The sequence below is a fragment of the Onychostoma macrolepis genome, chromosome 07, assembly GCF_012432095.1.
Source record: "Onychostoma macrolepis isolate SWU-2019 chromosome 07, ASM1243209v1, whole genome shotgun sequence".
Taxonomy (NCBI): Eukaryota; Metazoa; Chordata; class Actinopteri; order Cypriniformes; family Cyprinidae; genus Onychostoma; species Onychostoma macrolepis.
In genome coordinates, this window is record NC_081161.1 from 17,693,003 (window position 1) to 17,707,682 (window position 14,680).

The window sequence follows — 14,680 nt, forward strand, 5'->3', positions numbered from 1 at the left end:
CGAGTACAGATCTAGTGGAGTTTAAAGAGATCGTCAGTGCATTATGATTATTTTCTGACATTACCTTAGTAAACATTTGACCCCCATGCATGTTTTTCCCTTCACCCGCCCCCACATGAGCCACTCGGCCTTAGCTGGTTAATTGGTAGAGGTTGAAGGTCATTCTTTTCTTAGCTCCACAGGAATAGGAATAAAAGAATTCCAGGGAAGAACCATTGCGGGACATCAGAAAGAGGTGCTTTCTGGCTCATTAGATTCAAAAGAGTTGTAGCCTAAAAACATGTTTAAGAACCATGGACCTTGAAGTCATGAAATCCAGCAGTGACTGTGGAAAAGGAATGCAGTGAAATGTGTTATTCTTACTGTTATTGCTGAATGGTGCCTGGAGAAAAAAAAAATAGCTTTCAGTGCGTTTCTGTTAAACTTTATGACAGCTGTGAGCAAAATGAATTTGTCACAATGCATGAAATGTGAAAGCTAAAAAGTGATTCAAAATACAACACTTAAAATGTATACATTGTTTTTTTAACCTGCAGCCAAACTGTGTGTGGCTATGAGAAAGAAATGGGTGGGACAATGGGACAGAGAGGAAAAGTTAATAATGTTTAATAAGGGATTGCACCTTCACCTCAGTAATCAATGCCTGGATGATTCACTTTTCCCTGTACCTCCCGTTTTTCCCATCATTAGGCTAACACTTTGTGCTGCTGCAAGCTGATACAGACTCTATTATGCATTCTAGCTTAAAACAATAACAACCTAAAAGATTTTTCATAGATGTAATAGCAAGTTTTAAATATTTCTCATCAAATTAGTGTAAATGGGCAAAAGATTCCACTGTGAGCTTGTGTGTGAATATGATCATGTATATTGTATATGTGTGTTTGATTGGGCATTACCTGTGGTCTGCTGCCACTTTGTTCTGTTTGTTCGCAGCATTCATTTGCCCTCAGGCCATCTTTCACTAGGGGTCAGCTAGGGATGTAACGATTACCGGTTTGAGGATAAATCGTGATAAAATTCCCCACGGTTAGTATTACCGTTTCATATTTTAATTATCCTTAAAACCGTATTCGATTACCGCGATTTGCACATCTCACGATAAATAAATATTGTCCAGCATAAAGCACAGTTTTCAGTAACAGTCTCACGTGCGCACAGCAGCAGAGTAGTTTAGTTTTGAGTGAAAACACGGTGGGAAACCTGGGAGGTTTTAAAAGAGTGCTAAGGGAATTATAATGAATATATGAATTAATTAATTATATGAATATACCTCTGAAGGTTCTGACAGTCTTCAGAAATGATTCGATGGCATTTTGTTTTCATCTTCGCTCCATGTAATGCCTTAAGGACGGAGTTTAGGGGAAATAGCTGTATTCAGCTTTTCCATATAAAGCGCCACCTGCTGTCAGAGAGTGGATTTACAGAGACTTATATTTACATTCAGCCTGTGTGCAGTTTCTGTCAAAAACGGACCGAATTTGCATGCCCTGCTGTAAATTTTGACCGGTTGATGAAAAACAAGCTTATGTGGACACATTTAAACAATACAGATAAGTTATCTAGAATTATTTATGGAACAGATAAAATACATATAATCATTTATTAATCAATTATCATTTTGACATAACACTTTTCTTTATTTAAAAACTGAAATGTGAGGTTTACCTTTTTATGAAACTTTTTCAATGCTTTATTTGAACATTTACATTAGATATTTGAACATGCTATTAGATAAACTGTTTTCAGTCAAGTTGTCATTTAAAATCTGAACATTGGTAATAATGTTATTGTTTTAGTGATTATGCAAACAAAAAGTCATTTTATTTGTTGTTTGTTGATTTTTAAATATAAAACACTTGGTGAAGGGATTTATGTGTCGGTACTTTTTGAACATCTCCAGCACATTTTAACAATACTGTGAATACAGTACAGTAACAATACAGTATGATAATACTGATAACCGTGATCATTTTGGTCACTATAATCGTAATAAGAAATTTTCATACCGTTGCATCCCTGGGGTCAGTTAATCCACCGAGCCCTTGACTGGAATCTGCTCATTCCCTTTGTGGATGAATCATTGCACTGCTTAATGTTCTCCACAGGATGGCCCTGTTCATCTCCCCATCTGTCCATAGACTCGGAGCATAACTCGTCTGTATCTGATCTGTCCACCCACTTTGACTGTAGATCTAAACTCTGCCCTCTAGAGTCTAGACATCCAAAAACATTTGTCAACACCACCATTAGAGTTTTTTTTTTTTACAGTTTTTCTCAGTCGCTTTGGTGCATTTCTCGAATCATCCTTAATATTTGCAAAGAAGTATATGCATTTCTCAAAACAATTCATACAAACAGCACCCCACAATGTATTTCCTGCAAAAGCCTGTAACTTACTCAAAATCTTTAGTTCATCTCTCAAAAGTATTTATGTCAATAAACATATCAGTGCCATCGGAATGAAAAGTCCTTGTGTCATTGTTCACAAACAAGATAGTCAAAATGCTTAGTCATGTTGTCAATATAACAGTGCACTCTGTTAGTATTACCTGATGTAAACTATGGAAAAAGTTTGGATGACAGTTTCTGTATTGAAATGCAGAAGGCTGTGCTTCTTATGTATGCCATAAATCCTTTCAAATGTACAAATTTACACATTACTGTATGTGGGATATTGATTGAAAGAAACTGTTTCAAAATGTTTGAATAATTATTTAGCTGCACCCTTGACAACATAGTCCACAACAGTGGCCCTTATTTCATCTCATATTTCATATTTCATCTGATACGCACCTATGTCCTTGGCCTCTTCTGCCTCTTCCTCTGTTTTGCCTCTGTATCCTTCCACCATGCATCTTTGCTCCTCTTCTTCCTCTCGGCTGTTGACCCTGATTGTTTTTCTGGATGTTCATCCATCGTCAGAATTTGTAACTCTTGTGTTGTCCTTTGTCTGTGTATGCTTTCCAATTGAAGATTCATGAGATGCGCCTTTGAGCTATTTCAGAGAACTGGTTTATAATCGGTTGATCTATATTCTCCTCATTAGTGAAAGTCAAGATTCACTTGCACAATTATTGGCAAATTTACAAAAAGTCTAATAGAAATGTGTCGAAAATATATTTGACAGTTTATGACAACTAGATCAACCATTTTGCATTTAATGACTTGTACGATGAATTAATAACTAGATGTTTTGAGGGATAAGACTATAGCACAGAGAACTGTATAATACATTTTGAGCAACATGATATTAGCAACTGAAAATGTAGGAAACCGCAGATAAATGTACATAATCATTAGTTGCATGAATATACCAAAGCAATCGCAATTTGTTCAAAAGAATGAGAAACTGCTTTTATGATGTGCACAAGTGACTAGATGATGTGGAGGTTGAACAAGTAGTTTTGAGAATTTAATTTCTGATCTGAGAAATGCACCAAAGTAGGGCTGCAACTAACGATTATTTTAATAATCGATTAATCTGTCGATTATTTTTTCGATTAATCGATGAATCGGATTTTTTTAAAAAAAAGCATTCATTTCCAACCCTTTATTCAAAAACAGAACTAAAATCTTTAGAAAGTGCACAAACATGTTGCTCCTTGAACATCCCTGAGCTGTTATAATAATAATAAAATAAAATAAAATAAAAATGGACTAACACAAAAAACATACACATGTATGCTTTACATCTGGGGGGGGGGGGGGGGTGCAAAAATTAAATAATTTAACAACACTGCACTTAACATTATATGAAAATCAAGCTCAAATGGAGTTAATAATGTTTTTGACCAGAGAATGACGGAGATGGAGTGTTTTGTCTGTCGTTAGAACGGCTGTAACTGTTATGCAGTGCATAAGTGCATTAAGTGCATTATGCTTTCATCAACTTTTACAGGTTATATAACTTTGATTGTAGCTATATGGGCGCTTAGTTTTTTCTTGTTGTTTAATACACTTGGCCAAAATCTCAAATTAAGCGTTTATGCACATAATGCACAGGATATTTAAAACGTATATAGACAGCAAATAACTAATTCTTCTCCACTCTTCAAACACACAAAAACATTATCCTTTACTGACATAGTGTTTGAGTAAAGAAAACGCTGTACTATTCAAACACCAATTATTTATTCACCCTTGCATTGCGAAAAAGCAGAGATCTCATCTTCTCCAGGCTGTGCGCGGCGCGTCAATCTGAACGGAGGCGGGGTGAAGTTACGAGGTCTCGCTGAGAGCTTGATGATCCAATGGCGTTACGAAGTTTTACTGACAAGTTATTTTAATGCTTATAATTGGTTTACTATTTTTAAAACTCTCTGATTTCAAATAATAAAAACGAATTATAAGCGACTCAAGTTTGGATAATTTTTCACAGCACCTGACTGGGCTAGGGTATGGCAACTGCCATACTCTGCCATACGCAAACGCCGCCCCTGCTCCCACACCTCGGATGACTTGGGTCGCACGGATTTCTCTGCCTCCGCCATGTATCTTTCCTCTACCTCCGCTCGTTTTTTTTTGTTTTTTTTGTTTTTTACTTTTTGTTTTTTATTTATGAGGCGCCAAACTCTGCTAGCATCCGTGCGCGAGAGAGACCGAGTGTGTTCACTCCGCTCCGCGCTCAACTAAAGTTTTTTATTTTTTTTATTTTTAATAATCAAACGTCTCCGCGTCGCGCGACACAACGAATCGATTATGAAATTCGTTGCCAACGCTTTTAGTAATCGATTTTTATCGATTTAATCGATTCGTTGTTGCAGCCCTACACCAAAGCGACTGAGAAAAACTGTAACATTTTAAAAACTTTGCCTCTTTTTTTTCAAAACTTTACACACAAATCCAAGAATTGCACACACACGATGCCTCACATCTCTTGCAAAATGAAGCACTGCAGTCAAAATATCACAAACACTTCTCAAAAGCAAACATTTGCAAACACCAATTCCTGTTAGAATTTGTGTGTTACATAGAGAATTGTGTGTTGTGTTTTGCAAAAAAGTGTGTTATGAAATTGAAAACCGAGTCAAAGGCTGATAATTAGTGTATAGTTTTGCAGAATCGGTGTGTGGTTCTGGTGTTTGAGTGCCAGGTTTCAGAAATTGTGTGACAAGTAAAGATTTTATGTGTAAGCAGTTGAAAAAAAAAACTGTAAAATCTATTACCAAAAAACCTTTCCTCTACTTTTCCACACTTACTAGCAACTATTGATGGCTCGTGTTTTATGCACTACCATTCAACAGTTTGGGGTCAGTATATATATTTTTTTAAATAAATGAATACTTTTCAGTAAGAATGCATTAAGCTGATCAAAAACGACTGTAATATTAAGAAATATTAAGCATAGGTAATAATATGAAATGTTTCTTGGATCAGGTGACACTGAAGACTGGAGTAATGGCTGCTGAAAATTCAGGAATAAATTATATTTTAAAATATATTAAAATTAAAAACAATTATTTTCTATTGTAATAATATTTCACAGTATTACTATTTTTACTACATTTTTAGAGACAGTTTTTTCCAACCCCAAACTTTTGAACTGTACTGTAGTGTATAAACTTTTGGATTTGTTTTGTGCATAGTAGTGGGAATTATTGTATTATTCAAGGGTTTTTCTTTTGTGTGTGTGTGTGTGTGTGTGTGCGGATATAGTTTGGGGACAAATGTGTTAGCTAAATATGACAAAAGATAGCAAAATATGACAAAATAAGATTTTTTATTGTAAAAATGCATAAAGGTTTTTGTTATGAGTAGGGGTAGTATTAGAATTATAGTTAGCTATTAAAATTATAATGACTTAACTTCATAAAAAACAATTAATGGGTCATGGCATGTTGTTGAATGTATCAATTCATTTTGTGGAAGTATTTGGTAATTCGCACATTTAAAGTTGTATGTCCTTTGATGTGACATTCTATATCAAAAACAAATTTTTATATACACTTTTATATACACATTTTATATACACTTTTCCACAAACATTCATATACATTTTATACGTTCTAAAATCTTAAGGGCAGTTTACAACATTCAGTACATTATCTGTCATCTACCTTTAAGAAAGTGCATTGAACATTCAGTGCTCACAGCTCATCTTTTCCTTTATCTTCCAGGACTCTTTGTGCTTGTCTTTTTCAATTGTTTAATGGTGCTGAATCAAGCAGGTGTGCTTGTCAGAATTTGTTTTTGTCTGCTTTTCTGCAGGTCATCATGAGATAATCTGCCAAAAGAGGAATCATTTTATAAGGCCTTTTATTTGTCAGTGATTTGTTTTGTTTCTATTGCCTTGATCTTAAATATTGAGGTCTCCCTTTATTTGATGAAATCTGCCCAGTTCTGTCCTACTAGCATTATGTATCGTAGTTTGTGTGCTTACTTTGTTTCAGCAGTATTCAGTGTACATATTCAGCTGGGTGCTTGTTTCAGATAATGCAGCTCTCTGTTTAATGTCACACTTCAGTGTTGTAGTTTTTAGTATGCATGCACTGTTAAGGGCCCTGTTCCTGTGTTACTGACACCTGATCAAATACATTGTCATATTAGTTGTTTTGATGTAATGAAAAGTTAACTTTTGACAATATATGACTGTGCTGACCTTAAGAAAAATTACAAGCTTGTCTGTTTAGACCTTGAGATTCTGGAGACAAGCTATAAAACTGTTGGCATGTGTATGACTTAGCTGGACCAATGTTCTGTTTCATATGTGCACTAAAACAAGTATGCACACATGTTCTGAGTGGCTTTCACTAGTGTAGTTCATTATGCACTAGAGTTGCTTTGGATGTTTTCAGAATCACTTCTCTCATATTGAAGAACTGTCTTCAAAAAGCCAAACACAAGCTCACAAAACAAAACCACAATTATAGACAGATTTATTTTGAAAAATAAATGCATAATACTTTTGATAAATGTTGTCATGTCTTGTTCACTCACAACAAGAGATGAAGACTCCGGTAACAGTAGTAGTGTAATAAAAGCTATTCTGTGTAATTCTGTGTCCACACCACTAGGTGTCGGTATGTCATGTAAACGCTACTTGTATTGGGTGAATAAAGACTGTCAGGACTTCACTGTTCCCCTGATGATGATGAGTGGTGAAACTTCATTTAAATGAACTATAAAGATGCTCTTGTACTTAGACTTCATTGATAACATTGACCGAACGTGGTTTTATGGTTAATAATCATTTTGTGTGCATACACTACTGAATTTTAAAGCTCAATTTTCAGTAGCTATTACTCCAGTCTTCAGTGCCACATGATCTTTCAGAAATCATTCTAATATGCTCATTTGATAGTTAATTATTACCAATTATTGTTGTTATTATTATTATTTTTTATTCAGCATAAGAATCATTTCTGAAGGATCATAAGTGACCCTGGACCACAAAACTAGTCATAAGGGTAATTTTTTTTTTTTTTTAATTGATACATTATCGATACATCAATACATATTACATTATACATCAAGCTGAATAAATAAGCTTTCTATTGATGTATGGTTTGTTATGATAGGACAATATTTGGCTGAGATACAACTATTTGAAAAACTGGAATCTGAGGATGCAAAAAAATCTAAATTTTGAGAAAATTACCTTTAAAATTGTCCAAATATGTCCTTTGATATATTTATGGTAGGAAATTTACAAAATATCTTCATGGAACATGATCTTTACTTAATATCCTAATCAGTTTTGGCATAAAAGAAAACTCGATAATCTTGACCCATACATTGTATTTTTTGGCTATTGCTACAAATATACCTGTGCTACTTATGACTGCTTTTGTGGACCAGGGTCACATATAACACTGAAGACTGGAGAAATGGCTGCTGAAAATCAACTTTGCCATCACAGGAATATATTACATTTTAAACTAGAAAGTAGGTCTTTTAAATTGCGGTAGTATTTAACAATATTATTGTTTTCACTGTGTTTCTGATCAAATAAATGTAGCCTTGGTGAACATAACAAACGTCTTTTTAACAAAATTTTTAAAAATCTTAATTATTCCAAACTTTTTTAATCTCCAAAATCTGTTCTGTGTGCTTATAAATAAATTGTGTTTTGTGTTTTCAGGCGTGTCATGGTTGTGGGACTGGACCAAAGTGTGACTGCAGTGGGGTGAAAGGACAGAAGGTGAGTGTTTATCCACAAACAAACAACCACATACTGTACAAAAGCTGCGTTCCATTCGACAGGGTCCCTACGCAGTGTTCATTGCTCCAGAGAACAGCATATCTTTTGAAATTCACTTCACTTCACCCAAGAAAATGCCTTCATTCTGAACACCCTGCAACATCATCAAACACAGATGAGTTGCACTTATTAGAGGAGTTTGAGGAATGATAACAGAAAATACTTCTTTGAATAAGTATAATATAAATTGCTATACTTTAATATGCATATGTATGTGTTGATGAATTGGTGTTCCATTATTCCCTATGCCGTTTACCGTGCCTTTCAAACTGAACATGTTTGCTCTCTTCAGATTGGAATAGCCTGTGAAATCCACTTTGTAGGACACTTTCGGTCGAATGGAACGCGCCTGTAGACTGATGTCTAAAAATGTATTTAATGCATCCATTGCGTGGCTATTCTAGCCCTTTCACTTGGCAAATCCATAGTCATTTAAAGTTCAAAAGAAGTGAACATGAACTCAACAAAAGCCTGACTCTTTTCATTTTGTGCTACCAGAAGTGCTGCACTGGGTAATGTAGCACTGTATGCTTTGATGTTTGTGGTTTTGAAATCTTATCTGAGGAGCTAGTCTAATAGGATCACATGAAGTGTTTACATTACTTTGTTTTATTGTTTTCTACTGAATGATGTGATCTTCTGTGTACATCCATAATGATAATGGCTCTCTATGATGCTGTCTCTCCTTTGGTCTCTTTTATGTCTTTCTTTAAACACTTTCCTAACTATAATGACAGGGTGATCGAGGGTATCCAGGTTTAACGGGCCAAACAGGTGTTCCAGGTTTCCCAGGACCAGAAGGGCCGATTGGACCTCGTGGAGAGAAGGTCAGTGGTCAGGACATCAGTCCACTGTGATATTCATATATTTGTATATACTGTATAATTACGGATCAACCCGAATCTGTTATTGATCAGCTATACTATTGCTTCTTTTAAAACTGGATTTGTTTCTCTCACAGGGTGATGATGGACCTTCAGGGCCGGGTGGGCCTAAAGGAATAAGAGTGAGAGTTTCTTAGTAACAGCTTCTGGCTCATAATGGATCCACAGTTATCAACAAATGCTGACCATTTCTGTTTTTGCAGGGACCTTCTGGATTGCCAGGCTTCCCGGGAACACCAGGAATCCCAGTGAGTGAATCAATAAGAGACAAACTTTTTAGAGGATGTTTCTTAAGCAGATTACATAATTATGGCTGCAAGAACTGATTGATAAAATCCACATTGAATGTTGTTGACAATGAAGTTCACTGTCAGTTAGTGTAATATGTGCACCTTGGCTTGGATCAAATCATCAAATTATGCCTCCATCAGCATAATAATTTGCAGAAATTGATCATTTGCAGAAAACTCATTGCTCACTGAGAGAATATAGAATAACATGTTTTTCAATAGTAATAGTAATAGTTATAAGCATGTATGTGCTGTTTTTGACTGACAGGGTCTCCCAGGACAGGATGGCGCCCCAGGACCCAAAGGAGTTCCAGGCTGTAACGGAACCAAAGTATGAAACAATACAAACAAGAATCTGTTCACAAGTAAAACTTTAAAAGAGCAAACAAACATAAACTTATTTTCTTTGCAAGGGTGAAAGAGGATTCTTGGGAAGTCCAGGCCTTCCAGGTTTAGTGGGTTCACCAGTAAGTGTTGTCACATTTATGTCACATTTCAAAGTTGCAAGCATACTGTCATACACTCACAGAAGTATTTGAAGTTGTTATTCTCAAAATAATTCATACTTTCTTGTCTCCACAGGGTCCACCAGGTTTTATAGGACAAAAGGCAATTATTTCATTCCATAATGCATATGCTTATGTTCTGCATTGTAGTGGCACACTTCCTTCAATGCATATTAAGATATGAGTGAAATTATGTTTATAAATACCTTCTCTTTTCTCCTGTAGGGGGAGCCTGGGGATGTCATAGAAATTAATCGCCCATCAGAAAAGGGGACTCCTGGCTTTAATGGTTTACCAGGCTCCAGGGTGAGCATTTCTAAATCAATTAGCAACAGAACCAGATCTTTCCAAATAACAGTGAAACTCATGTTCCCATGAATGTTTGGGGAAAAATGAAAACATAATTTTGAAATCAAAGCATAAATTTGACCCAAACTGGGCATAAGCTCATAGTGGATTTCACTGTGTACCCTTTCAAACAAGTATCATAACAAGATTCAATTATTTACTATATAAGCCACCTTAAAGTTAAAGCCGCCCTAAAAAGTTTCTCATAATTGCAAGTTCATATCTCACAGATGAGACTATTTATGCCTTCTATACTGTACCATCAAATTAAAAGAAAATATGTGCATTTCTTGAAGTGCCGATAAATATGAAATAACTCTAGTTCATAACACTTTGGTTATGATATATAGGGTGATCCTGGACCCCCGGGTCTTCCAGGTCCTGTTGGTCCTTCTGGTCCACAAGGGTATGAGGTAAGACACCGATAGCAATTTCTTTGTTAATTTGAGCAGCTGTAAACTTTTGTGGATTAGACTCCACCACGCATATTTCAGATGAAGGGCTGTGAATCTAGCTCGTCCAGTTTTAGAATTTTGCAAATAATATAATTAATTTTATTTGTAAATTCCATTGTTATTCAGGGGCGTCCAGGCCCACCTGGTCCACCAGGGCCAAAGGTAAGTTTGAATGCTGCAACTGAACAGTGTCAAGTTTAACTTATCTCACTTTTTGTCAAAGTGCTAATGTGTCTCTTTACCTTGAAGGGAAACATGGGATTGAACTTCCAAGGACCCAAAGGAGAGAAGGTATGCAGCTGGTTCTTTGACAAGAACAACATGTTTATCAGGTTTATTAACAGTTGGGTTTTTAATGTGTGTATTTTTGTGTGTGAAGGGTGACCGTGGATTAAAAGGACCTCCTGGGCCACCAGGGCAGGTTGGCGAAGTATCAGGCTTACCTGATACAGTCATTCAACAAGGAGAAAAGGTAACATTTGCTTCAAACCTTTTAGAACCAGATTTACTAAACAGGGCAAATTAGCGTGAGATTGTAATCCCATAAAAGCGGCGATGTGAGTGAAGTTCTGCAGGTGACAATGCGCAAATTAAAGAACACAGGCATGGCCAGTCATTTCTATTTCCATAACCACACATAATGACCAATACAATATACCAATTAGTGATGATAATCAGGTGCATGTAATCTACTAATAACACGAGTGCATATTGGCTTAAAACATGCTTTTTTGGCCGTTAAATAATGGCACAAATGCCAGTAAAACTGACTACTGCAAAACTTGCATGATGCATTCAAATGCTCTCCTCCTATACATTTTGTGTCTGTCCATGTCTTGTCATCTCTAATTTTTCAATGTGGGTCTTTAATACACCCTGACAGTAGTTGTTTTAATGTCAAAAAAGGGGTTGTGCTGGCAGGAGCTGTTAGTAAATCTCTTATTAATTTAACATTTTTATTTAATTTTATTGCATTTATTTGTTTACTCCCAGCCTAAATCCAGTTTTTGGTCATATTTGACTCAATTACTTTTTTGTCATACACAATGACAAACAGTAAAATGTTCCTGAGTTACATTGCATGATAGCAAGTGTATCATGCTTTTGTGAATGTATCTTTTAATTAATGTTTTGCTATGTTTGTTTTTTAATAGGGTGATCGCGGCCCACCTGGAGATCCTGGTTTTCCAGGTTCCCCTGGACCCCCCGTATGTATTTGTCTTTTTGTTTCCTTTCATTCCATTCTACATTCATTAAAAACACACTGGCATCTTGAGCTCTCACAGAAGTATAGTATTCATCTGATAGATTACATTATATGCACATATCAGTGACGTGCGGTGGTGTTTTAAAATGAGGAGGCAGTTATTTATATACATATATATATATATATATATATATATATATATATATATATATATACAGTATATATGTGTGTGTGTGTGTGTGTGTGTGTGTGTGTATTGTATACAGGGGTGTAAATTTCATCTGACAGTAGGGGGACAATAAACGTAAAATTTCTCAAGAGCAATTTTGAAGGGGACACAAATAATACAGCCAAAATTGTACTTGTAAGGATAGATATGTGTACACAGCATGCACATAGCATGGAGACCGTGTTTAAATATGAGTTCATGGTTCACCACGCCGGTCATATCGGGCCGAACGGTTTTGGTCAGGTATGGTTCCAGTTGTTTTTCCACGTGAGCCTGGTACGGCGCGCACGATTACAAACCGTTCTCTGCCCGGAATTCTCGGCACGGTTAGAACCGTACTGAACCGTGCTGGTAGAGTGCGTGTGCATGACGTCGCCACTCAGGATCTGTCACTGTTGCCTGGCTGCTAGTTTTTCCGTAGCTTGCTAAGCGCGCTATTTTGAGCAATGTAAACACAAATTAGTAATAAAATCTGAAGAAATTTCTGATCATCCTCCATAACGCGGTGGTTATTTACACCTCATATCATATGTAAACACTTGTGTTACCACGGCAACGACTGATGCATTCCACAGAGATCCGTTATCAGCCCCGCAGTGGAAAACGAAACCGTATCCGTGCTGACTGGCCCGGATCGGCACGGAACAGAACGGTTAAGCAAAGAGAACCGTTCGGCCCGATAGTGGAAAAGCGGCTGTACAGCACGGTTCAGGTTGTCTAACCGTGCCGAGAACGGTTTGTAATCGTGCCGCGCCGTACCAGGCTCACGTGGAAAAACAACTGGAACCGTACCTGACCGTTCTTAGAACCGTTCGGCCCGATAGTGGAAAAGCTTATAATTATTATTTTCGTCTGAAACCTAGTATGTCTTTCGCATTAATTCAACCGCATTAAACCCACTGATCTGCCACTTGACATCATATTGAACGAAACCCAACACGTAGGTCTACAATATTAGCCTACTATCAGTTCACACACAAGCTTATCGCAGTGTTAGTTGTAGTGGGTGACAAGCTATGGTATTAAGCTTGTTAACCTTATAATTGGTCATAGAAAATACATCAGATGTCATATTTTTTTTGTCATGACTAATTTATTAATGATCATCTGTATTAAAGAGAAATAATCATTTCACCCGATGTTTAAAGAGAATAAAATAGCCTTGACAGCCTACTTACACATAACTAACTTGCTCTCTCTCACCGGACTCGTGTGTGCATCGGTAAAGAAGGAAAGCAGGCAGTGGACCAAACCACTGTGAGGAAAGGGAGGGGGGGAATCTAAACATTTCTGAACTTAAAACGTTTTTTTGCGTTTATTTTGTTTTACTAATCACACAATTATTTTAAGTACTGTATATGTCCATTATATTATTTTCAATACACAGAGTCGCTTGTAATGATATTTTTAGGGGGGACAAGCCTCAGATAGGGGGTCCTGTCTCCCCTGTCCCCCGGGATTTACGCCTATGATTGTATATATATATATAAATAACTCATGTCCCTGTTACACTTAATGTTTACACTAAGTGCAAATAGCTATAAATTCTATTTACACCTAGCAGGATTTCCTGCTATTTATACTCCTTATTGCAAATAGTGGCAATTATCTGCACCTCAGTATTGTAGTATATTATAAAACAGTATGCAATAATAACATATTGAGTGTAAATTATCATTTTAATTCAAATTGTTAAATGGATGTCACCTTATTGGGACAATAAATCCCTCCCTACACCTAGCCTAACCCTACGCGATACTTTAAGTTCAACTTTTAGATTATTTCCTTCATTATTATTGAAAATATATGCCTTTCCGACATGATATCTGATTTGAAAAGGTAGGAAAAAAAGTTCGGCAAAACACAGATTTGAACCCCGGTCGATCACATCAAAAACGACTTCAACACGTACTTCACCATCTGTACGGAGCCCTTTAAGGGACATGGTGGTGGGAAAAATTTGGGCCGAGTGGAAAAAATTCAGGGTGGGAGGAAAACATTTTTCAAATGTTTTGCGTTCTCTCGCAAAACTTTTGCTTTCCCTTGAGAAACTTTGTTTTCCCTCGCAAAACTTTTGCGTTCTCTTGCAAAACCAGTTGATTTCGGACAAACTCTTCCTGTTTACTTTAGAGCTTGCAGTGGTTACAGCTCGTATGTTCACAATGGAGCGGTTCATAGTGTTTTATTTTGAACTTGGACTCAAAGTAATACAGTCAGTGCCTAGTTCAAGGCACGGTTTTGGACATTCTAAAACGCTTATGTGGCTTAATGTTTTAAAACAGTGACATTGGAGGACTGAATTCGATAATAATAAATCCTGATAAAATTTCTTAGGCTAACATTAATAATCTTATTAATAATATTACTATTAATAAAGCAGAATAGCCCAGAATATGAACGCAAGGTTAAGCTACATTAAGTGTTTTAGAATGTCCTAAATCCGTGCCCTGAACTAAGCACTGACGTAGGCTATTTCTTTATTTGAGCCCAAGTTCAAAATAAAACTCAACCACTCCATTGTGAACATACGAGCTGTATGAACCACTGCAAGCTGTAAA

General features: G+C 36.4%; 1 protein-coding gene across 1 annotated transcript in view; it reads left to right on the top strand.

Annotated features, from left to right (window-relative positions):
• col4a5 (collagen, type IV, alpha 5 (Alport syndrome)) overlaps positions 1–14,680 on the top strand; it is a 55,233-nt gene that overhangs the window by 13,620 nt on the left and 26,933 nt on the right. The window contains exons 2-14 of the mRNA XM_058780991.1: positions 8,084–8,143; positions 8,941–9,030; positions 9,165–9,209; positions 9,291–9,335; positions 9,646–9,708; positions 9,791–9,844; positions 9,960–9,986; positions 10,109–10,189; positions 10,582–10,644; positions 10,813–10,848; positions 10,936–10,977; positions 11,066–11,158; positions 11,841–11,894. Of these exons, the coding sequence (XP_058636974.1) occupies positions 8,084–8,143; positions 8,941–9,030; positions 9,165–9,209; positions 9,291–9,335; positions 9,646–9,708; positions 9,791–9,844; positions 9,960–9,986; positions 10,109–10,189; positions 10,582–10,644; positions 10,813–10,848; positions 10,936–10,977; positions 11,066–11,158; positions 11,841–11,894 (753 nt within the window). The remainder of the gene's footprint in view (positions 1–8,083; positions 8,144–8,940; positions 9,031–9,164; positions 9,210–9,290; positions 9,336–9,645; positions 9,709–9,790; positions 9,845–9,959; positions 9,987–10,108; positions 10,190–10,581; positions 10,645–10,812; positions 10,849–10,935; positions 10,978–11,065; positions 11,159–11,840; positions 11,895–14,680) is intronic.